At 40.0% G+C, this 24,090-nt stretch overlaps 1 protein-coding gene across 7 annotated transcripts in view; it reads right to left on the reverse strand.

Annotated features, from left to right (window-relative positions):
• Positions 1-24,090, reverse strand: part of SBF2 (SET binding factor 2) — a gene marked incomplete at both ends in the record, with an annotated part of 354,199 nt that overhangs the window by 28,324 nt on the left and 301,785 nt on the right. For 3 of the 7 annotated variants that reach the window (XM_080718166.1, XM_080718165.1, XM_080718164.1), the window contains 3 exons: positions 1,954-2,138; positions 14,399-14,539; positions 15,789-15,985. In XM_080718166.1, the coding sequence (XP_080574292.1) occupies positions 1,954-2,138; positions 14,399-14,539; positions 15,789-15,985 (523 nt within the window). Of the gene's footprint in view, positions 1-1,953; positions 2,139-3,367; positions 3,443-13,487; positions 13,584-14,398; positions 14,540-15,788; positions 15,986-24,090 lie in introns of all 7 variants that reach the window. The other 4 variants (XM_080718161.1, XM_080718160.1, XM_080718163.1 and 1 more) reach the window with 3 other exon arrangements.

Below are 24,090 nucleotides of genomic sequence, written 5' to 3' on the forward strand. Positions count from 1 at the left end.
CAGTGTTGAGATAAGCTGTTAGGTTATAAGGAATTTGTTACTCCTACTAATTATGAATTTAAAAAGGTAAAGAAGGACAAATTCAGGATTATTTTTTAAACAAGTCTCTGTCACTTACTGGCTTTCCTTTATGTTTCCTCTGTTGAGAGACAAAGGTTTGTTGTTGCAAATGGACATGACTGTGTTAGCTATGGTAAATAGAAGATAGATATACAGCCATGCTCTATAGACACAACGGAACTAATAAAACGCAATACCCAAATGCAATATATACAATTGATAACAACTCTTGTGCCAAGATGGTGGAGTTTTGTTTTATAAATATAATACTTTATTATTAAGCTGGGCGTGGTGGCGCACCCTTGTAATCTCAGCATTCGGGAGGCTGAGACAGGAGGATCGGAGTTCACGGACAGCCTCAGCTACTTAGTGAGGCCCTTTGCAACTCAGTGAGACCCTGTATCAAAATAAAGAATAAAAAAATAGGGCTGAGAGTGTAGCTTGGAGGTAGAATGCCCCTGGGTCCCATCCCCAGTACCAAATATGTATATATAGAAGCATATATGATACTTTATTGATGACAGAAAGGAAGGAAGGAAAATAAAAGCAGAAAGGAAGAAATGATGGATCCCAAGTGGCCTTGTTCAAATATGCACAATCAACCCAGCTAGTCTGAGGACGAAGATGTAAATGGAAGAGCATTCAGGAGCCGAACTGTGGGGAGTGACTCAGATCATCTAAGTGTGCTGAAAGGTAGATAGCTTATGGTCTAGAAAAGACACCGGTGCCAAGGGAGCTGTACAGGCAACCTTGAATTACTGTTGAAAGAGTTCTGAGTATTTTCTGGATATAAAATTATCTGCTGTCTCAGAAGACATGTATGCAGATTTAAAAATTAAGCATTAATCCCAGTGGTTTAATGCCCTCTACCCTAAAGGTTAGTGACTAAGTGGTTGCAGCAGTCCAGGCAGTGGGAGAAGAGCTAGCAACACCAGTCTGCTACAGAAGCGATGACTCAGTCCCTGGCATCTCAAGAGCCGAGCATGTGGGATCCTGCTGAGGGCACTGTGCTCAGCCTCTGTGCTGCAGTTCAGCCAAAGGTCTGTCTCCATCGCCCAGGGCTAACCTTTGAGGGGATTTCTGAATTAGCAAATACTTTCATTTCCTACATCCTTGTCAGTATTGATAAAATGTATTTTCTTAAGTGTGACTTGGAAAACACTGAACTTGAGAAATGACTATTGCTTTTGGAGATAGAGATTAAGGTCACAATTTATAATAGTTCAGCCTAATGAAGCTCTTTAGAAGAAAACATGATAGGAACTGAGGCCTGGGGATAAAGCTCAGTGGTAAGAGTGCTTCTCTAGAATGTGTGAGGTCTCGGTTCAATCCCCAGAACTCCCCTCCCCACACACCGAAACTGATTAGTGTCTAATATTTTGAATTTTCTGACATGGGCTCTATAGATACAGCTTTGAAAAATCTAGAAAACATTACTTAAAGAACCTAGCCTTGACCTCCCCTTGACTCCATGTACAGTGCTACAACCTTCCTCTATCTCCTCTCAGCCTTCTGTACTGACAGGTTTAGCATCTGCTTGGCAATGGGCATAAATTCTTGTGGACACCAAATCAAGTTGCAAAATGCATGCTGAATAAGTCTTATTCTGTTTTGTATGCATATTTCCTAAGATTCCAGTTGTTTAGGCTGACTTTTAAAGATTATGATCAATATTTATTTTCATGGCAAATATAAAGATATATATCTATGTCAATATACATGTATAGGTACATATATGTGTAGATATAAATATAAAGAGCAAATTTTTTGACATTATTAATTCCAGATTAAGAATCATGCTACAAAAAAAAATTCTGGAAGTGCTAGTTTGTGAAAAGTTTCATAAACTGCCTTAGAGTATCCATAAAGTTTCTAAGTGAAAAAAAGTCTTACCCTCAGTTGTGACTTTTCACCAAATACATAAAGGGCCGCCTGGCGTTTCAGGAGCTGGTTTTGTAGGTAGGCGCTGTTGCTAAAGGAGGCTGAGTGGTCCTTGCCTGCCAGTCGGGCGCCAACGTCAATGAAGGGCGCTGGCGAGCTGATCAAGCGAGTGCTGGAGCGGAGACTGGCCCACACACCTTCACAGAGGCCAAAAGGATGGAGTGAGACAAGCTGTTGGGACACCACTGAGCAAGGAGGGAGAGGCATGCTCGGAAGCTGCAGCTTTAGAGGCAGCAGCGAGTTCATTAAGATTCACCCGTCATAATGATCATTTGCCATTTACTTTTGCAACATTAACATTATTCAACATAGGATTTCAAAATCATTTATCTAGACTCAGAAGGCCCTAGGAAGTCACTCATATTCTAGACTGCACTGGCACTGGAGATGCAAGTGGGGTGGCCATGAAGCCTACAAGGGAAACGCCGTGGGGCTCAGTCTCTTCAGGGCTTCACGAAAGAACCAAGGAACATGCTTCTGCCTTTAGTTCAACAAGAGATCTAGATTTGGATAAACTAGAAACTTACTAAATCGAAAAAAAGAGGTGGGATTTATAATGTTTGTATACCATGCCAAAATGATGTAATTTTAAACAAAATTACATTGTAGTTTTTCATCAATTTCATGGAAAATAGTAAGGCATTCTAAACTTAGTGATATGAATTTCATTTAATCTTTGAAGGCTTTATTTGAACTGTGTAGTCAGAAGCAGATGCCTTCGATGAGAAAGGCCAAGCGAAACAGCTAGAAGAGTCTCATGACATAAGCTGACCTTACTCATTATAAAAATCAAGGATTTTCTATGTAAGTGAGACCACTGACTATTAAATATCTAAATACACAGGCATATGCTAATTCTCAAATACGACTAGCGCTGTAGCCCCTTCAAAATAGCAGGGCCCCCCATAAATGCCTGGCGACTGTTCATCCCAGCAATGAGGCCACAAGGGTGGAGGACTCCCCAGCATGGCTTTCCTTCTCCAGGTCTGCAAAGCCTGCTTGAGATGCTTTAATCTTTGCCCAATGACAGACCAAGCCATGTTTCTAGGGGAACAGAAGTCACCATGATAATGTCACATCTGCTTCTCTATCGGCATTTAAGGGATTAGGAGACCAGGTCCCAAGAAAAGATTTCATAGGTGATTTCTGCTTAATATGAATTTATTTTTCTATATAATCTATCTAAAGATTTTTCTTAAATATTATAGCAAGTTTTTTTTTTTTGTAAATAGAATCACAGGAAATTCAGAATGTAGATGAGAATAAAAGGGTACAATTTGACAAACATGTGAAAAAGTTACTTGCAACATACTTTCATATGAGGATGGTTTGAAGTCGTGAGACATCAGGACACTTAATACAGTACCTTGATTATGGACTCTTCCCTTAGCTGAAGGTTGGGGAATTGACTGAGTAAAACATTTATCTCTGTACCCATGCACTGGTAGGTAAGATTAAAGACAGAGGAGAAGTGAAATGTATACAGCAGCAAACATCACAGCAGGTGGAGTAAGAAAAGAACAGGCGATTTAATTTTAAGGTTAAGTTAATATAGGGGAAAATGTAAATATAATAAAAGTAGAAGACTTAATTAACAAACAAAAAGCTGCACAGTCACAAAAAAGATGAAGTGAGTGCCTTTTAAATGAAACTTCAGCCCCTGTTTATAAGTACTAGAAGCACAATGAAATGAACAGCGCAGCAGAGGTGCCACTAAAAATCATATCAAGCCGAACAAACTTTGGGAGATGGTCATTCAGTCAGAAACAAGCTTCTGTAATAGCAGTGCAGAATCTGGGTGTGTGTAATGGTAGGAATACACTGGCCCTACTATTGAAGGAGACTGGTTGGCGAATGCTACATGTACAGCACATTTGTTCTTAGGTCATCACACCAGGAAAGCTTTGGCAACCATTTGCAGTCACTAAGGGCATGCTTTTGCAGTAGCGCACTGAGCATCGCCACACTATCTTCCTTCTCTTCTTTTCCTTTGGAAATTATGTCTATTTCTCATAAATAAATGTAACAGCAAGAATTCATGATCCTGTGACAATACCTAATGCCACTAATAAGACAGCTTGTCGTGACTGAAGTAATGACTTCTTTTAAAATCTCTACTTGCACCAAAATGATAGGCAGTATTAGAGATGATACTTTTGTAATTTGAGTAATATTGTTTTTTTTCCCCCAATACAAAGTGTTTTGTGACTCTGGTAAAAAATTCAATTGGTAATAACAAGAATGGTGAAGAGCCACATCATTTCCTGAGCAAAGGAATGGTTCAAGTCAATTAAGGAAAAGGATTCTGTATTTACTCAGTGTGGCTAACTTTAACAGCATTATTTTAAAGCTATACAATGCAAAACTGCATTAAAATATGGCATAATATTATAGACTAAAAGTCACTGGAAGCGATTTTCTGTCTCACTCCTCTGGAAGCAGGAAAAGAAGTGGCCAAAGAAGTTAGAGTAAGGGCTGCAGAGGTACTGGCTACTGGCACACCAGAGCACAGACTGCAGGGCGGGAGGACAGGGGCTGCGTGGCGAGGCTCCGGGCTGCCTGCACGCTGGCTGGCTGCTTCACTTTGTGCCAGTTTTGTGCTTTCCTAATGGAATGTGGACACTGAGATGATCACAGCAGAGTTTATGTGCTTCCTGATTTCAAGATACTACTTTCTCAGCACATCATGCTTCCAATGCTAGTCTCTCCACTTGAAATAATTTCCCTCCTTCCCTCCCTCCCTCCCCCCTCCCTCCCTCTTTCTTTCCTTCCTTCCTTCCTTCCTCCCTCCCTCCCTCCCTCCCTCCCTCCCTCCCTCCCTCCCTCCCTCTCTCTCTCTCTCTCTCTCTCTCTCTCTCTCTCTTCTTTCTTTCTTTCTTTCTTTCTTTCTTTCTTTCTTTCTGTGGTACTGGGTGTGGAACCCAGGGGCTTTTCTACCTCCGGGCTATACTCCCAGACCAATTTTATACTTCTCTTTGGAAACAGGGTCTCACTAAGTTGCTGAGCGCCTCACTAAGCAGCTGAGGCTGGCTTCGAACCAGTGTGATCCTCCTGCTTCAGCCTCCCAAGCGCTGGGATTACAAGCGTGCACCACCACACCCAGCTTCTGTTTCTTTCCCTGACAAACTATCCCTTAAGATCCAGATAAAAATGCTCCAAGGCTTTCCTGAGAAAGCCTCTCTGGAGATGTAGGGGGTTCTATTTGAATTCTGATCACATTGCACTGTGATTATCTGTATATTCTTTTACAGTTATAGGATTGTAAGCTTGCAAAGGCAGAGACCAAGTTGTATTTATTCTTGTATCCAGCCTGACATAGGGGTACTCAGAGCATTTATTGATTATTTTTCTTTTTGCAAATCAATACACTGTGACCTGTTGTAAGTCTTTACTTTTATTGTTATCTCAAGTTAATTATTTGTACTGGAAAAGTGAAAAGAGGAGTATTAAAATATATATATCCTCAAATAAAGGGTCATTAACAAAAAAAGTCAAGTGCTTATCACCTAGCAGAAATAGGCAAAGATAAAATGGCCTATACCGATTCGGGGCCAGCAGAGGTTTTTGAGAACTGAAATCCTATCTGAAAGTTATTTTACCAAAGGAATTATACTATGTGGTAAGGAATTATATACTAAGGTGGTAAGGGCTACTTAGATTTTCTGATTCTTAGGTGACCTGAGCATTTAATACTAGCAAAGGGTCTAGAGTAGTGTTTTTTCAAACTGCAGAATTTCCCTTAGTGGTCTATGAAGTGAGTTTGGTAGGTTAAATTAGTATTTTTAAGTAAAACATTACAATACTGAAAATTCTATGTACATTGTATGGTGTATAAAAATCTTTTATTATATATTTCTTAGTGTGGGTTATGATAAAAAAAAGTTTCAAAGTTAATGAATCTCTGAAGTTAGGTCGTGAATTTTTCCTTATTTTAGCAGATGATTAAGCAACAGCAATAATAATATTTATCTATTTTATTGGTATTGAGGATAAACTCAGAGACATTCTATCTTTGAGGTACACTCCAGCCCTATTTTATTTTATTTTATTTTATTTTATTTTATTTTGCAGTACTGGGGATGGAACCCAGGGGCATTATACCTCTGAGCTACACCCTTGGTCCTACTTTTTAGTCATTTTATTTTATTTTTTTGGTGGTACCGGGGTTCCTGGAAGCCCTTCTACCTCCGGTATACACTCTCACGGGCTACACTCCCAGACCTATTTTTTAACATTTTTATGTGGAAACAGTCTCTTAAGCCAGCGAGGCTGGCTCCGAACCAGCGCGATCCTCCTGTCTCCGCCTCCCAAGCACGAGGATTACAAGCGTGCGCCACCATGCCTGGCGTTAGTCTTTTAATTTTTTGAAATAGGGCCTCACTGGGTTGCAAAGGGCCTTGCTAAGTACCTGAGGCTGTCCGTGAACCGTGATCCTCTGGTCTTGGCCTCCCGAATGCTGGGATTACAAGTGTGCACCACCACGCCTGGCTCCTATTTATTTTTTAAAATTTGAAATAGGATTTTAACTTGCTAAGTTGCTGAGGTTGGCCTCAAACCTGTGATTCTCCTGTATCAGCCTCCCAAGTATGGGGATTACAAGTGTGTGCCACCATGACTGGCTATAACTAACATTTATTGTTAACATATGTTAACATATAATGTTCATGTACTACCATGAACATTACATATATTATTTCATTTATTCCTCACAACTACCCTAAAGTTAAGTACCATTTCTTATCTTTACTTTATTTATTATTAATGTTGCTATTATTGTTTTTTGTAGTGGGGATTGACCCACAGACATTCTACTTCTGGGATACACCCTTAGACCCTTTTATTTTTCATTTTGAAACAGGGCTTGCTAAGGTGCTGAGGGTCTGCTAAGTCGCTGAGGCTGGTCTTAAACCTCCTACCTTAGCCTGCCAAGCACTGGGGTTAGCATATGTGCCACTATGCCTGGTTTACTTCATTTTACAGCTGAGGACTGAGATCACAATTTCTTGGCCAGCCTCAGCCACTTCACAAGGTCCTCTGCAACTTAGTGAAGCTCTGTTTCAAAATAAAAAATAAAATAAAGCTGAGGTTATAGCTCAGAGGTGGAATCCCTCTGTCTGGGTTTGATCCCCAAAACAAAAAAAAAAAAAAAAAGAAAAAACTTATCCAGCCAGACATGGTGGCATATGCCTGTCAACCCAGTTCTTGGGAGGCTAAAGCAGAATTGCAGGTTTGAGGCCAGTCTCAGCAGCTTAGTGAGAGCCTTAAAAAAAAAAAAAAAAGGCTGGGGATCTAGGTCTAGCTCAGAGGTACAACTAACCTGGGTCCAATCCCAGTATTAAAAAAAAAAAAAAAAAGCCGGGTGTGGTGGCGCACCCTTGTAATCCCAGCATTTGGGAGGCTGAGACAGGAGGATCGTAGTTCGCAGACAGCCTCAGCTACTTAGTGAGGCCCTCCGCAACTCAGTCAGAACCTGTTTCAAAATAAAAAATACAAAATAGGGCTGGGGTGTAGCTCGGAGGTAGAATGCCCCCGGGGTTCCATCCTCTCTCTCTCTCATATATATATATTCCCCTGCCTTATCAGCTTTAAACATGCACCCTGAATGCAAAGTGGTGTCACCCTGACCAGAGGAAGGCGGTTGGCAAGCTCAGCTCTGGCTCATCGGAACAGGAAAGGCACATGTGGAAAAATGATAGGAATAAAACCAAGAATTACTACTGACAATGAAAAGAATGATAAGATAGTGAAAACAGAAGACAAAAAAAGGAAAAGGGAAGAATTAAGGAGAATTAAGAGAGGAGACTCTTCTCATCTGGGGTCAGTTAGGAATTTCTGAGGAAGTGGAATCCAGCTTTCTAGAAGTTTGCACTTGTAGGTACCTACAAAGAAATGAACTGCTCTTCAGGACTAGAGCGCTGACCTGGATGCGTGTCTGTCATGTCCTCGAGGCTTCCTAAGCTTGTGTGCCCTAGTCCACTGCTGCTACTTTATGAGAAAAAGACACTAACAGAGGAGATACAGAAGCAGATACAGGGATCACAGAGGACGTTAGGGGTCATCAGGACACTGGAATATTTGAGAGGCTTTGGGAATGAAGAGTTAAAGAGATGTGGTAAAAGAATGAGGTTTACAGTTTGTTTAGGAACAAAAAACTTTCAGCAGAAGATAGGAAGGGTGTCAGAAATAATAACCTCAGATTTGCATAGAATGGGTCATAATTCGATAGCAGATTTAAACCAAGAAACAAATATAGCCTTTCAGGTGCCTTTTGAGGCTAGCAGAGAATGGACTCATGATAAGAATACGATCATTAGTGGAGAGCCTTTTGTATAAAACAAAAAAGCCATGAGCCTCAGGAAAGGAGGGAGAATCTTTTTTTTTTTTTAAGCTAAAATTTATATTATAGGCTACTTGGCCAAATATGGGAATAAATAACTGTTCTTAATGAAGTTTATAAAGGCAAAACAGAAGAACAGGGGGTTGGATGGGAAGAGATTCAATTAATGAGACATAAGCTGGAAGTCTCATTCTACTAAAACCTGAAGGGAAAAATGACTAACTTGGCTTTGTGACAATAGGCACGGAGCATCCCTAAGCTGGAAATCTGAAATCCAAAGTCTAAAACTTATGAGTTGACATGATGCTCAAAAAGTTTTGGATTTTAGAACATTTTGGATTCTGGATTTTTGGACATAGGCTCAACCAGTAAATCTAAGTAAATACTCCTAAATTTGAAATATTTCTAGTCTCAAATATTTCAGATAAAAGACATTAAACCTGAAACATTCAGATGGCAAAGTAAAGCAATAATGAAAACTGTAGCCTTGAACCTTTTTTTTTTTTGGGGGGGGGTACTGGTGATGGAACCCAGGGCATTCTACCTCTGAGCTACAGTCCCAGCCCTATTTTTTTATTCTTTTTTTTGGGAACAGAGTCTCACCGAGTTGCAAAGGGCCTTACTTAAGTAGCTGAGGCTGTCTGTGAATCTCAATCTTCCTGCTTCAGGTTCCTTAAACCAAATTCTAATGTATTATTGACAAAAGAAATACTAGGAACCTTAGAAGAAAGTCGTCACATACTATATTATCCTTTAGTTCAAATTCACTGGGAAAGTAATGATAAAAGTATAAAATTTGTATTTTTTTTGTTTGTGGTCCTGGCGAACCCAGAGGTGTTCTACCACTTAAGTAAATACACCCCAGGAATTTTTTCTTTTGAGTCTTGCTAAATTTCCCAGTCTGGCTTCAAATTTGTAATTCCAGCCTCTCATGTACAGAGATTACAGGTATGTACCACTATGGTTGGCTATAAATACTTTGTATCTGAAAAATTTGGGGGGGATACTGGGAGTTGAGCCCAGGGGCATTTTATTTTGAATACCTCCTCAGCCCCCCCCTTTTTTTTGCGGGTCTGGGGATGGAACCCAGGGGCATTCAATCTCTAAGCTACACCCCCTGCCCTATTTTTTATTCTTTATTTTGAAACTGGGTCTCACAGAGTTGCAGAGGGCCTCACTAAGTAACTGAGGCTGTCCGTGAACCACGATCTTCTGGTCTCAGCCTCCCCAATGCTGGGATTACAAGCGTGTACCACCATACCCGGCTTCACCCAGCCCTTTTGATTTAAATTTTGAAACAGGGTCCTGCTAAATTGCTGAGGCTGGCTTCGAATCTATGCTCCTCCTGTCTTAGCCTCCAAAGCACTGGAGTTACAGTTATGTGTCTCTATGCCTGACTGTTCCTTCTTTTTTTTCTTCCTGAGGTACTGAGGATTGAGCCCAGGGCATTCTACCTCTGAGATATATCCCTAGTCCTTTAAAAAAAATTATTTATTTTAATTTTTTTTCTTTTGTGGAACTGAGGATTGAAGTCCATGGCATTCTACCTCTGAGCTACATCCTCAGCCCAGGGTCTCACTAAGTTGCAGATGGTCTCACTCTATTGCTTGAGGTTGTCTTTGAACTTGAACTCTGTCTGTTACTTCTGTCTGTTACCATACCCTGCTAAATTTTTTTTTTTTAAATTTTGAAACAGGATCTCGATAAGTTGCTGAGGATTTCATTAAATTGCTGAGGTTGGCTTTGAACCTACAATCCCCTGACTTAGTCTCCAAGAACTGGGATTACGGCTATGTACCACCACACCCAGTCTGGCTGTATCTTAAACTTCAAAACAAAGGTATTCTAAAAATTAAAAAAAAACTACATATGACTGTTTTGAGTTGAATTATATTCCCACAATTCATGTATTGAAGTCCTAACCCCCAGTATTGGGGAATGTGACCTTATTTGGGTATAGGATTGTTTCAGATGTAATTAGTTGAGTTCATACTGGAGTAGGGTAGGGCCCTAATTCCATATGATTAGTGTCCTTATAAACGGGAAATTTGGAGACAAACTCAAAGGGAGAAAGCCCTGCAAAAACCAAGGCAGAGATTCAGGTGACTCTTGGACAGGTCAAGAATGTCAAAGACAGCCAGCAAACCTGAAGCTTGGAGAGAAGCTTGGTGCAGATCCTCCCAGCCCTCAGCAGGAGGACAGCCGCTGACTCCTTCATCTTGACCTGTAGCCTCAGGGCTCTAGTTCTTTAAGCCACCTAATTTGTGGTACTTTGTTAGTGGCCACAAGAAATTAATATGGTGACCTCAAGGCTGGACACTAATAGGGAAGATGACTCAAAAAAGCCAAAAGCTCTTAGGAAATCCTGCAATTCCAGAAAGTTCTGATGATGTAAGTAAAATATCCAGTGTGACTAAAGGTGATATACATACTTTTCAAAAGGAAACAAAGTGAATTTTGTAGAATAAGTATTTTATGTTGATTTTGAATCAAATTCTAGAATTTTTGTTGTTGTTTTGGTACTGGGATTGACCCCAAGGGCATCTACTCTGAGCTACACACTCCCAGCTTTTTTTTTTTTTTTTGGTTTTGAAATGGTCTCACTAGGTTCCTGAGAGTCTCGCCATGTTGCTGAGGCTGTCCTTGAACCTGTTATCCTCCTCTCAGTCTCTCAAATACTGGAATTATAGGCATGCACTACCATGCCTGGCTTAGAATGGATTTATTAATGGGCTACTTAGGATTACTTAGGAAAAAGCAATGATTGAATTCATGCCAAAACAATCACAAAATCTTTTGTGATGCAAATAACAATTTGAAAGATTGTCAAATCTTGGATTAAGAAGCTTAGCAGAGCTGGGCTTGGTGGTGTAGCAGAGGATTGCAAATTCAAGACCAGTCTCAGCAACTTAGCAAGACCCTGCATCTCAAAATAAATAAATAAATAAAAATAAAATTGCTCAGCGGTAGAGAACACTGGCCAAACATGTGTGAGTCCCTGAGTTCAATTCTCCAGTAAAACACACACACGCATTCAGAAACATGACCAGGTAAGTTCTAGTAGGAAGACTCAGAACCAGTATAAACCCTTATCTTTCTTTAGAGAGGCTTATATTATTGCTATATTTTTTATTTTGCTATAAGTCTTTGTTCTTAGCTCTTGTTATTCAGTTTTTAAAACAACAAATCACATGGGAATAGTGGTCAAATCTATGATGATAAGAAGCTTGTGAAAACAGAAACATACTGGTAGACTGAACTGGGATCTAAAAGTCTAAAACAGTCTATAACCAAAAGTGTGATATATTGTAGTTACAGCACAACATAGTATACTGAGGTCTACAGAGCAACTGTGAAGGCCAGTGTCAGTGAAGCAGGCATGGGGTTTCAGATGGTAATGTCTGCCTGGCTGGCTCAGGGTGGGCCTGCCCAGTCACCGTGACACACAGTGGATGCCTGCAGCCCTGGGTTTGGTTCTGAGGAGAGTGCACAGACTCAGGAGGATGACCAGTGGGCCATACCATTTGAATTGGGGATATTGTAGTTTGTAGAGAGAAACACATGAGAAAAGAGTTTTTAAATCTGAAGAACTGAAGCATGGGAGTTAGACTTAGTTTCTAACATCAAATGGCAGAGCTAGGGCTGATATGTAAAAGTTGTGCAGTGACAGATGTTTAGATCAAATGAGAAAGAAATCCCTAACAAACAGAATTGCTTACATATGTGAAAGGTAATTTTGGAGAGGGACAGAGTTTTCCATTCTTGGTGATGCTCAAGCAGAACCAAGTCCATAGAGTTCACAAGTGGCACTGTCCCCGGGGAGGGGGTACCTTGGACCCATCCAGGGGGCGGTAGTCATCTCTGTGCAACTGGGGGCACTTAATAAAATAAGGGGGCAGTGGAAGTGCCCAGTAATTTTTTTTTCTGAAAAGAGGGTAGTAAGCCAGTAAGTTTGGAAATCTGTGAGAGTTGGTATGTTTTTAAGAACACTCAGCATGATATGGGAGTGAAAGGAAGCCTAAGGTCTGACTCCACTGTTAAGCACGAGGACTTTATAATCAACCTGGTCTGAAACTTCCTCTGTGAAGTAAAAGAATCTTACATAAACTTGCAGAGAACAAAGTGGAATACCTTTTGGAGTTTAAAAGAGCCACTGCTTAGCTTCTATCTCATCAAGCTAGGAGCTTGAGAAAAAAGAAAACCCGGACAGCCTTCTTTACATGTCCTCCCAACTGATTCTCCCAGAAAAAAGGACTCAAATTAACAGGCTGTGGAGTGCACCCTTGGTCTGTAGCCCCTCGTCTTGGCCGTTTATACCTCTGTGTTTGGGTCATATGTATCCCCCAAAGGCCATGTGTTGAGGGCCGGGTCACTACCTGAGCCATTATGGGAAGTGGTGGACATTTTAGGAAGTGGGCCTAGAGGAAGGAAATGCGGTCACTGGGGGTGTGCCTTTGAAAAGATATTGGGAGCTCAGTCCCCTCTACAACACACTCCCCACCATGATGTTCTGCCTAGCCACCAGCTCAAAGGCCACAGGGCCACGTGACTGTGAACTGAAACCTCGGAAGCGGTGAGCTCAAATAAATCTTTCCTCATTTGCTGTTTTTGTTGTTTGTTTGGTATTAGGAGTTGAACCCAGGGGCATTCGACCTCAGAGATATCCCCAGCCCCTTTTTTAGGCCTCACTAAGTTGCTGAGGCTGGCTTCAAGCCTTTGGTTCTCATGGCTCTGCCTCTTAGGTGCTGGGATCACAGGCATGAACTACAATGTCAGGATTTCCTTCTTACACATTGTTTATCTCAGCTATTTTGTCACAGTGCTGGGAGCTGACTAGCACATACGTTTTCTAACCTGCAAATTCAGGAGCATTCCCAGGGCTGATTTCCCAACTACACATGCTCTCTTCACCCCTTAATGCTCCCAAACTCTTCAGTATGTAAGACATCAGCAATGAGTATACCTGTTGCCCCACAGGGCTAAATTCTGTCATCACACTAGTAATAAATTTGATCATTCATTTAGAGAAGAGTGATTAAAAACAATTTGAACCATGATTAGTTGATTTTTAAAAACCCCACTATCTAGAAAAATGTTTTCTGCTTTTAAGCTTGTATTATTGCTCAGTTATAAAAGCAATCTTACTAACCTCCTCGAGCAAAGCTATTGGATGGGTTTACATCCAAATGTCCTGGCACTACCTGCTTAAGCACAGTGGACATTCTTGAAGTTCTCCTTTCAGTCCCTAAAGTCAGCCAAAAAGAAGAACAAAAATCATGTTGTTTGGGTTAACATTACTCAAATGACAAAGAGTTATCTTTATGTGTTGCATGTCTAATTGCTGCCAAACATTGTACTTTTCAAGTACCCAAAGCTCTATTAGAGATAATAAGGCAATGTTATTATTTCATCAGAGATAACACACATTTGCAAGATTATAGAGAGTTAGGTTTGGCAAGTGCAATCAGAGAATTTAATGATAAATGAAGCAAGGCATGCATGGTGTTACTTTACAAAAAAAGCCACTTTCTGCTTATGCTGAGCTAATTCAAATAGCTGATTAAGCCAGAGACCAACTTCTCAAGTCACATGCTCCTGTGTCTAACACATCAGGGTTACCTCTACATGAACCCTTTGGGGTTCCATCACATGATGACTGAAACAGAATATTAGTACAAGTCTTAATAGCTTCATCCAAATCTAGAGAAAACAAACTGTACTGCATAATCAAAAAAGGCTAGAGAAATGGGAAGTTTTCAAACTTATACATGATGATTGCAATAAATATACATTATTAAATATTCAACTTAGACATTCAACTTCATAATATTCTAAAGTTTATGTGAAGCAGATTCTGAATTTTTCTATTACTGTTTTAAAAGGAAATGATTTAATCTCTAAATATAATTACTATTTACTAGATATAAGTAGAAGGCCCTGCAGGGTAAAACTTTTAAGCAGTCATGTTGAGGGAATAGTGCAAATAATTAAAGATGTTACCCCTAGAAACAGATCTGACCTTTTATAGTAGTTAGGCAGAAAAGTGCTATTGAATCTTACCTGGAGACAGGGCAAGTGCTGGCCTGACGGTAAGGGTGTTGTTGCCTCTGAGTTTCTGATGGACAGAAACTGCATTCAGTAAGGCTTGCAAGTACTTTTCTTGTTCTATGCTACTGGAAGATTCTAAAGAGGAGGTAGGAGCTATACAAAGAAAATATATTGAAAAAGCAATATTTCTAGGTTAATAAAACAAGCTTCTCTATATATTTGCTTATATTTCCTCTATACAGTCTCATGTTACTTACCACACCCAAATATAGAAACTGGCCCCACTTAAACCCCCCGTCAATTAGTGGCTAATCCTATGATGCTGGTTTCACCACACCCACTTCTCCATTGTCTCATCACCCTCCCAGAGAGCGTGGCGCTGGAGAGCCCGTGTAGGGCTGGCCTTCCAAGCACAGGTGTTGCTTCCCATTATCCAGTGACTCAAAATGAAGATCCACAAAGAACCTCTCCTAGATGATCGCGTATTATTTCCTGAGCTTCCTAAACACTCTTTAAGTGCTCCTAAAGCAACACTTTGGTCATTCACCTGTGGCAGCTGCTTTGTGTGTTGTGGGAACGAGACCGGGCATCTTGTATCACATAGACAGAATCCTTAACTTTCTCTCATGCAGTTTAATATACCTGGATGCTTCCCAGAAGAGAGGAAAAAGGGTAGTGCAATCTATCCATTTGTAAATACTTTGGTTTATTGGAATGAAAAGCATCTCTAACTGAAGACTCTATTGTACTAATTTCTATTAAAATCAAATTATAGACCAGATGTATTAAGATGTCATATTCAAGGTGGAGGCCCACACTGCCAAATACAGATTTTTTTTTTTTTTTTTTTTTGGTGTGTGTGGTACCGGGGACTGAACCCAGGGGCATTCTGTCTCTCTGAGTTACACCCTAGCCCTATTTTGTCTTTAAATTTGAAATAAGGTCTCACTAACTTTCTGAGGGCCTTTTACTAAGTTGCTGAACCTGCACTTCTCCTGTCTCAGCCTCTTACACACTGGGATTACAGGCGCATGCTGCCATGCCCAGCTCCAAATATTGTCCTTGTTTAAGCTGTCGGCATTGTATGGAGTAGCACATGGAAATGTTTATGCACGAGACAAGGCTTGATGAAAGGGCACAGGTGGCATCCCCAGTATTTACTGCCTTTATTTTTAGGAAGACTTTGTTTGAGATGAGGTCCTGCTAAGTTTCCCGGTTGCTAAGTGTCCCAAACTCCGAGGCTTAAGTGATCTTCCTGCCTCAGCCTTCCAAGTAGCTGAGACTACAGGTGTGTGCTGCCATGCCCAGCTTATATTTAGGAATACTCTTAAGTTTCACCTAAGAGTATAATTGTGTAATTGTGTACAATTGGGTCATAATTTTGCTGTAGAGAGATGCTTACCAGCCTGAGGGGAGTTCTGAGATTTGAAAAGACCAACAACTCCCTTTCCATGGAATCCTCCAGATCGGAGGAGCAGAGTACCACTTCTTGAGTTCTTCCAACATACAACAGGCAGGCGATTGTGTCGATAGCAGCGGGCTACTCTTGGTAAACTACTGTCCTGTACAGCTTGAGGTACCACTAAAAGACCAGGGTAGCTTCAGGGATGTGAAAGAGAGAAAAGGAATGATGGCCAGAGGAGAAGGGGAAAGAAGTGGGAGGAGGTGGGGATGGGGGGGGGAGAAAAATATGAATATAAACAACTTAATATTGCAGTAATTTTCTAAGACTCAAATTTCAAAGACTCACATTGGTTGAGGTGTAAGACACAAACACACACACACACACACACACACAAACACACACACACACCCCTCTTTTTGTGATATTGGGAATTGAGCATGGGAGCATTCTACCTCCATGGTCCACCCCCAGCCCCTTTTATTTTTTGTTTTGAAACAAGGTCTTGCTGGGTTGCCGAGAACCTCACTAAGTTTCTGAGGTTGGTTTCAAGCTTGTGATTCTCTGGTCTCAACCTCCCAAGTACTGGGATTGCAGGCATGTGCCACCAAGCCCAGCTAAAAAACATTTTTATTCTTATTTTATTTTTATAAAATTTCTTAATTCTTCAGGGGTTGAGAAGGAAAGATGAAAATAGCTAACTCACCCACCAATCTGTAGTGTTTTTTTTTAAATGGTAGAGGCATACATGCACATATCACTGATTTAGCCCTTCTCCAGTTCCCACCCTATTTCCTCCCCCTCCCTCCTTCTCATGTTTGGCTTATTGATATGTTTATGAATGTACATCATGTATATTATAGAATTTCTTTCTTCCCCCTCCCATTCCATTTAGTTAGGTCACCGTATTTACTTACTTATGGTTTCTCTTTCTTTGTCTAGAGTTCCTCCTATGACCCCTTTATTCCCTAGCTTCTACATATTAGGGAGAGCATCTGATTTCCTACTTTTGGTGACTGACTAATCTCATTTAGCATAATTTTCTCCAGTTCCATCCATTTTCCCACAAATGATATAATTCTGTTCTTCTTTATGGCTAAGTAAAATACCATTGTGTACATATCCCATAGTTTTATAATCCATTCATATATTGATGGACATCTTAGCTGGTTCCATAGTTTGGAAATTGGAAATTGTGCAGCTATGAACACAGATACACATGCATTAGTTTGGTAATTTGGTTTCCATTCTTTTGGGTAGACACTCAGAAGTGGTATTGCCGGATCATACGGTAGGTTTGTTCCCATTCTTCTGAGGATCCTCCATACTGTTTTCCAAAGTGGCTGCACTAAATTTGCAATCCCATTGACAACGAGTTCCCATATCTCCACATCCTCTCCAGCATTTGTTGTTTGTATTATGAATAACTGCCATTCGAAATGGAGTTAGGTGAAATCTCAGGGTAATTTTGATTTGCATCTCTTTGATTGCTAATGATGTTGAGCATTTTTTCATATATTTATTGTCCATCTGAATTTCTTCTTTTGTGAAGTTTCTATTTAGTTCACTTACCTATTTCTTGATTGGGTTATTAGTTTTCTTAGTGCTGAGTTTCCTGAGTTCTCTGTATATCCTAGATATTAGTTCTCTATCGGAGGAATAGTTAACAAATTTTTTTCTCTTATTCTTTCAGCTCTCTTTTTGGGGTTCTTGATAGTTTCCTTTGCTGTACAGAAGCTCTTCAGTTTAATGCAATCCCATATATTGATACATCTTTTGGTTTCTTGTGCCCTTGGGGTCTTGTTGAGAAAGTTTTTACCTGTGCCTATATGTTAAAGTGTTGGACTTATGCCGTCTTCAAGGAGCCTCGAGGTCTGTGGTCTGATTTCGAAGTCTTTAATCCATCTTCAATTAACTCTTGTGCGGGGTGAGAAAGTGGGGTTTATTCCCATTTTTCTTCATACTGTCAGCCAGTTTTGCCAACACCATTTGTTGAAGAGGCCATCTTTTTTCCAGTGTATGTTTTTGGCCCCTTTGTTAAAAATCAATTGGCTGTAAGTGTGCAGATTTCTTTGAGTCTTTTATTCTGCTCCATCGGTCAATGTGTCTGTTTTGGCTTTGTAGTATAGTTTGAAGTCAGGTATCATGAGATCACCTGCATGGTTCTTGTTGCTGAGAACTACTTTGGCTATTCTGGATTTTTTGTTGTTTCAAATGAATTTAAGGACTGATTTTTCTATGTTTGTAAGAATGACCTTGTTAATTTAATTGACTCTGTAGATCACTTTTGAAAGAATGCCTATTTTGATGATATTTTTTCTGTTTGTCCAAGAACATGGAAGATCTTTCCATATCCTAAGGTTTTCTTTCCATTTCTTTTTTCACTGTTTTATAATTTTCTTTGTAGAGGTCTTTTGCCTCCTTGGTTAAGTTTATTCCTAAGTATTTTATTTTTTTTTGTGGGATATCTTGAGTGGAAGTGTTTTCTGATTTCTTTTTCAGTGGATTTATGGTTGGCGTACAGGAAAGCTCCTGATTTTTAAAAATTGATTTTGTATCCAGATACTTTTCTGAAGGTGTTGATTGGTTCTATAAGCCTTTTGGTTGCGTTTGTTAGGCTTTCTTAGTATTATGTCATTTGCAAATAGTGAAAGTTTTAGTTCTTTTCCTATTTGTACTCCTTTGATTTCCTCCTTATTGGTCTGGCTAGTCTCAAGTACTATATTGAAAAAAAAGTGGTGATAATGGATATCCTTGTCTTGTTTCTGTTTTTAGGGGGAATTCTTGCAGTTTTCCCCCCATTTAGCATGATGTTGGCTGTGGGCCTATTGTAGATTGCCTTTATGATGTTGAGGTATGTTCCTTCTGAGTCTCTGCAGTGCTTTTAGTATAAATAGATGTTGGATTTTGTCATATGCCTTTTCAGTGTCTATTGAAATGATCATGTGATTTTTTTTTCTTTAGTTCTGTTTGTGTGATGAAGTACATGGATTGTTTTTTGTATGTTGAACCAGCCTTGCATCTCTGGGATGAACCCTACTTAGTCATAGTGTATGATTTTCTTGATGTGGTCTTGAATGCGTGTTGCTAGCATTTTGTTTAGCAGTTTTGTGTCTAAGTTTATCAATGGTATAGGCCTATAGTTTTCTTTTCTTGAGCTCTTTTTATTTGGTTCTGGTATTAATATGATGTTGGCTTCATAGAATGTATTTGGGAGAGTCTTGTTTTTTTCTATTTCATGGAATAGATCGAGGAGTATTAAAATTAGCTCTTCCATAAAGGTTTTATAAAATTCATTTGGGAAACCCATCTGGTCCTTGATGGAAGCCTCTTTATAGCTGCTTCATTCTCTCTGATTACTATTGGTTGGTTTAAATTTTCTATATTTTCTTGGTTCAATTTAGGAAGGTTGTGTTTATAAAAATTGTCAATTTCTTCTACATTTTCCATTTGTTGGAAAATATAGTTTTTCAAAGTAGTTTCTGATAATCCTTTGGATTTCCATTCTGTTGGGTTAATATCTCCTTTTTCATCTCTTATTTTAGTAATTTAGATAGATTCTATTTTTAGTTAGGTTGGTTAGTGGTTTATCCATCTTGTTTATTTTTTTGAGAAACCAGCTTTTGGTTTTGTTGATTTTCTGTATTGTTCTCTTATTCTCTACTTCATTGATTTCTGCTCTAATTTTAATAATTTCCTGTCTCCTGGCTTAGGAGTTAGACTGTTTCTGTTTTTCAAGGGCTTTGAGATATCATTAAGTTATTTATTTGGTAATTTTCTGTTCTTATGTGGATACTAAGTGCTATACATTTTCCTCTTAATACTACCTTTAAGGTGTTCCAGAGGTTTTGATATGTTGTGTTTTTATTTTCATTTGCTTCTAGGAATTTCTTAATTTCACCCCTTACTTCTTCAGTGACCCATTCCTCATTCAGCAGTGTGGTATTCAGTCTCCATGTGTTTATGTGGTTACTCTGGATCTTCTTATAGTTGATTTCTAGTTTTATTCCATTATGGTCTGAAAAGATGCAGGGGAATATGTCACTTTTTTTTTTTTTTTGGTGGTACTAGGTTTTCTGGAAGCCCTTCTACCTCTGGGCTACACTCCCAGACCTATTATTTTACATTTTTATTTGGAAATAGGGTCTCTTAAGCCAGTGCAGCTGGCTTCGAACCTGTGCTATCCTCCTGTCTCTGCCTCCCAGGCACGGGGATTACAGGTATGTGCCACCATGCCCGGCCTACTCCTAGAACTTAAAAAAAAATTTTTTTTTTCTATCTTGAAACAGAGTCTTGCTAAGTTGATAAGGCTGGCCTTGAATCTCCTGTCTCACCCTCCCAAGTACTGGGATTACAGGCATATACCACTATGGCTGGCCTTATTGGGATTTTTTTTTTTTTTCAGTACTGAGGGTTAGACCCAGGAGCACTGTACCTCCAAGCTACACCCCCAGCCCTATTTTCCATTCTTTATTTTGAAACAGAATCTCACTGAGTTGCCAAGGGTCTCATGAAGTAGCTAAGGCTGTCCATGAACTGCAGTCCTCCTGACTCAACCTCCCAAATGCTGGGATTACAAGTATGTGCCACCACACCTGGCTTTTTATTGGTATTTTAATTTATATTTGTCTGGAGATTAGTAGATTGGACATAATTTAAGTATATATGTATATAAAATATAATACACATATTTTTTGCCACCAAAAAATTCTCTCTTGTATCTGTTCAAGTAGGCTGCCATTTTTATTGTCTTTTTGTTCTCTTAAGATATCTTTTGATGTAGAGAAGTACTTAGTTAGCTGACTCTTCGCTTTATGGGTAATGTTTCTACTGTGTTAAATCTTGCCACTTCAGGGCCATGCAATGTTCTCCCATCTTCTAGAAGCCTTATTGTTTTAACCTGTTTACATGCAGATCTGTAGATTAATGGAATTGGTTTCTGTGTACATTATAATCTTGGGGTCCCCTTATATCTCTCTCTAGCACCATCATTGAAAATAGTATGTTCCACCCACTGCTCTTAGATGAGACTTTCCTTCCCCTAAACCAAAAAATGCACAGTGGGCTGTTGCTGTGTTCCCTCTTCACCTCTTCTTTTGGTCTGTCTATCCTTGTGCTAATCACATACCACTTTAATTATTTTAGGTTTACAAAATGTCTACAGATAGTATTACTCTGTAAGACTATCCTGACTACTCTTGGCCTTCTGCATTTTACAGAACTCCTAGAGTTCTTGATTTCTGTAGGAACACCTGTATGCCCGCTCCTTTCTTACTGCCTGTGGCTACTTTATTTTTTTTAAATTTTTATTGGTGCATTGTAGTCATACATCTTAATGAGCTAAAACATGGTGGTGAGACATACATGCACACATCACCCAATTAGCCCTTACCCAATTCCTGCCCCATTCCCTCCCCCTCCTTCCTTCCCATGCTTGGCTTAGTGACTGACTTTGATATGTTTAAGCACATCATGTGCTTTAGTGTTTCCCTCTTCCCTTTTCCCATTCCCTCCGTTAGGTCGCCTTATTTGCTCATGTATAGAATCTCCTTCTTCATCTAGATTTCTTCCTGTTACCCATTTCTCCCTAGCTTTCCCATATTAGGGAAAGCATCCAATTTCTTATTTTTTTTTTTTTTTGTGACTGACTAATCTCACTTAGCATAATGTCCTCCAGTTCCATCCATTTCGCTGTAAATGATGTAATTGTGTTTTTCCTTATGGCTGAGTAAAATTCCATTGTGTACATATCCCACATTTTGTAATCCATTCGTCTGTTGATGGACATCTTGGCTGGTTCCATAGTTTAGCAATGGTGAATTGTGCAGCTTTGAACATAAATATACATGCATGAATTTGGTAGTTTGGTTTCCTTTCTTTTGGGTAAATACCCAGAAGTGGTATTGCTGGATCAAATGGTAAGTTCTTTCCCATTCTTCTGAGGATCCTCCATACTGTTTTCCAAAGTGGTTACAATAATTTGCAATCCCACCAACAATGTTTTAGAGTTCCCACTTCTCCACATCCTCGCCAGCACTGGTTATTGTTTGTGTTTGGAATGATTGCCATTCTAGTTGGAGTTAGGTGAAATCTCAAGGTAGTTTTGATTTGCATCTCTCTGATTGCCAATGACGTCGAAGGTTTTTTGATGCTTTTTTTGGCCATTTGAATTTCTTTTTTCGTGAAGTGTCTATTTACTTCACATGCCCATTTTTTGATTGGGTTGTTTTCTTAGTGCTGAGTTTCTTGTGTTCTCTGTGTATTCTAGATATTAGTCCTCTATTGGAGCAGTGGCTCGCAAAAATCTTCTCCCACTCTGTTGGCTCTGTTGGGGTTTTTGATAGTTTCCTTTGCTGTACAGAAGCTCTTCAGTTTCATGCAATTCCATGTATTGATTCACCTTTTAGTTTCTTGTGCCTTTGGGCTCTTGTTGAGGAAGTGTTTATCTGTGCCTATGTGTTGCAGTGTTGGACCTATGCCCTCTTCAAGGAGCCTCAAGGCCTCAGGTCTAATTTCCAACTCTTTCATCCATCTTGTACAGGGTGAGAAAGTGGGATTTATTTCCATTTTTCTGCATATGGTTAACTAGTTTTGCCAACACTATTTGTTGAACAGGCTATCTTTTTTCCAGTGTTTGTTTTTGGCCCCTTTGTCAAAAATCAATTAGCTGTTAAGTGTGTGGATTTGTTTCTGAGTCTTCTATTCTGCTCCATTGGTCTATGTATCTGTTTTTATGCCAGTAACATGCTGTTTTTATTACAATGGCTTTGCAGTATAAAGTCAGGTATTATGATTTCTCCTGCATGGTTGGCCAACATCATATTAAATGGGGAAAAACTTTGAGAATTCCCCCTTAAAACAGGAACAAAACAAGGATGTCCATTATCACCACTTCTCTTCAGTATAGTACTTGAGACTCTAGCCAGAACCATAAGGCAAGAAAAGGAAATCAAAGGAGTACAAATAGGGAAAGAAGAACTCAAACTTTCACTATATGCAGATGACATGATACTATACTTAGAAGACCCAACAAACTCAACCAAAAGGCTTATAGAACTGATCAACAAATTTAGCAAAGTGTCTGGATACAAAATCAATCTTAAAAAATCAGAAGCTTTTCTGTACAACAACCATAAATCCACTGAAAAAGAAATCCAGAAAACACTTCTACTCAGGATTTCCCACAAAAAATAAATTATTTAGAAATAAACTTAACCAAGGAGTAAAATACCTCTACAAAGAAAATTATAAAATATTGAAAAAAGAAATCGAAGAAGATCTTAGAAGATGGAAAGACCTTTCATGATCATGGATAGGCAGAATAAATATCATCAAAATGGCCATACTTCCAAAAGTGATCTACAGATTCAACACAATGCCCATTAAATTACCAAGATCAGGACTTCCGGGAAGATGGCGACCGAGAAAAGCGGGGCTTAAGAGTCCCGCTAACAACCAATCTCCATTACCACAAAAAGAGCGCCTTTCATAGCCAGAAAACACCATCACCAGAAAAACAAAAAAACCACCAGGCTCCAGAGAGAAAGTGGACTGAGAACAGAGCTCAGGGCCACAGAGGAGACACACGCGCCCGAGGACGCGGCAGCAACGCCATACTGCCGGCGGCAGCGGCGAACTCAGCGGACGGCTACAGCAAGCCGAGGTGAGCCGATGCGGACCAGCCAGGCGGGATCTTTCGGCGCAGACAGCATTTAAAGCTCCCAGTGGCTGAGCTCAGCACACGCTGCAGGGATTCAGAGTGGAAATCAAAACCAGAGAAGAAAAAATACGCCAGCCTCATGGCCGAGGGCGTGGCAGAGGCGCCATATTGCCACCGGCGGCGGCAGCAGCAGTGAATTCACCGAGTCCAGTACAGCTACATCTACGTACTCAAGAACAGTGAGTCAAATTGCGGGCCACAGAGGAGAAATCCCAGTATTGTGCCTCCTGGGACTTGACCCAGTGAGGGAGTGGTGGTGGCAGAGATATCACACCATAGGAGAGCGTGCAACCTGGCACCCCCCATAGTTTAAAGCAGCCTCTATCGACTCCCTGGGTCGGAGACTCTGTGATACAACCCAGTAAAGGAGTAGTGGGGTCTGAGATAATACAGACTCGAGATCCAGAGCACCTTAAGTGAAGCCATAGTGACCCAAGGGAAGAACCCAGAGAAGGCACAAACCTCCGAAATCATGGGAAAGAGGAATAACACTGAAGTAATGAATGTGCACAACCCCACAACATCAGAACCTGATAAAACAGAAAATCAGAGATTTCTAGAAGATCAAATCAGGAAAATAAC

The sequence above is a fragment of the Muscardinus avellanarius genome (genome assembly GCF_963383645.1).
Source record: "Muscardinus avellanarius genome assembly, chromosome: 1".
Taxonomy (NCBI): Eukaryota; Metazoa; Chordata; class Mammalia; order Rodentia; family Gliridae; genus Muscardinus; species Muscardinus avellanarius.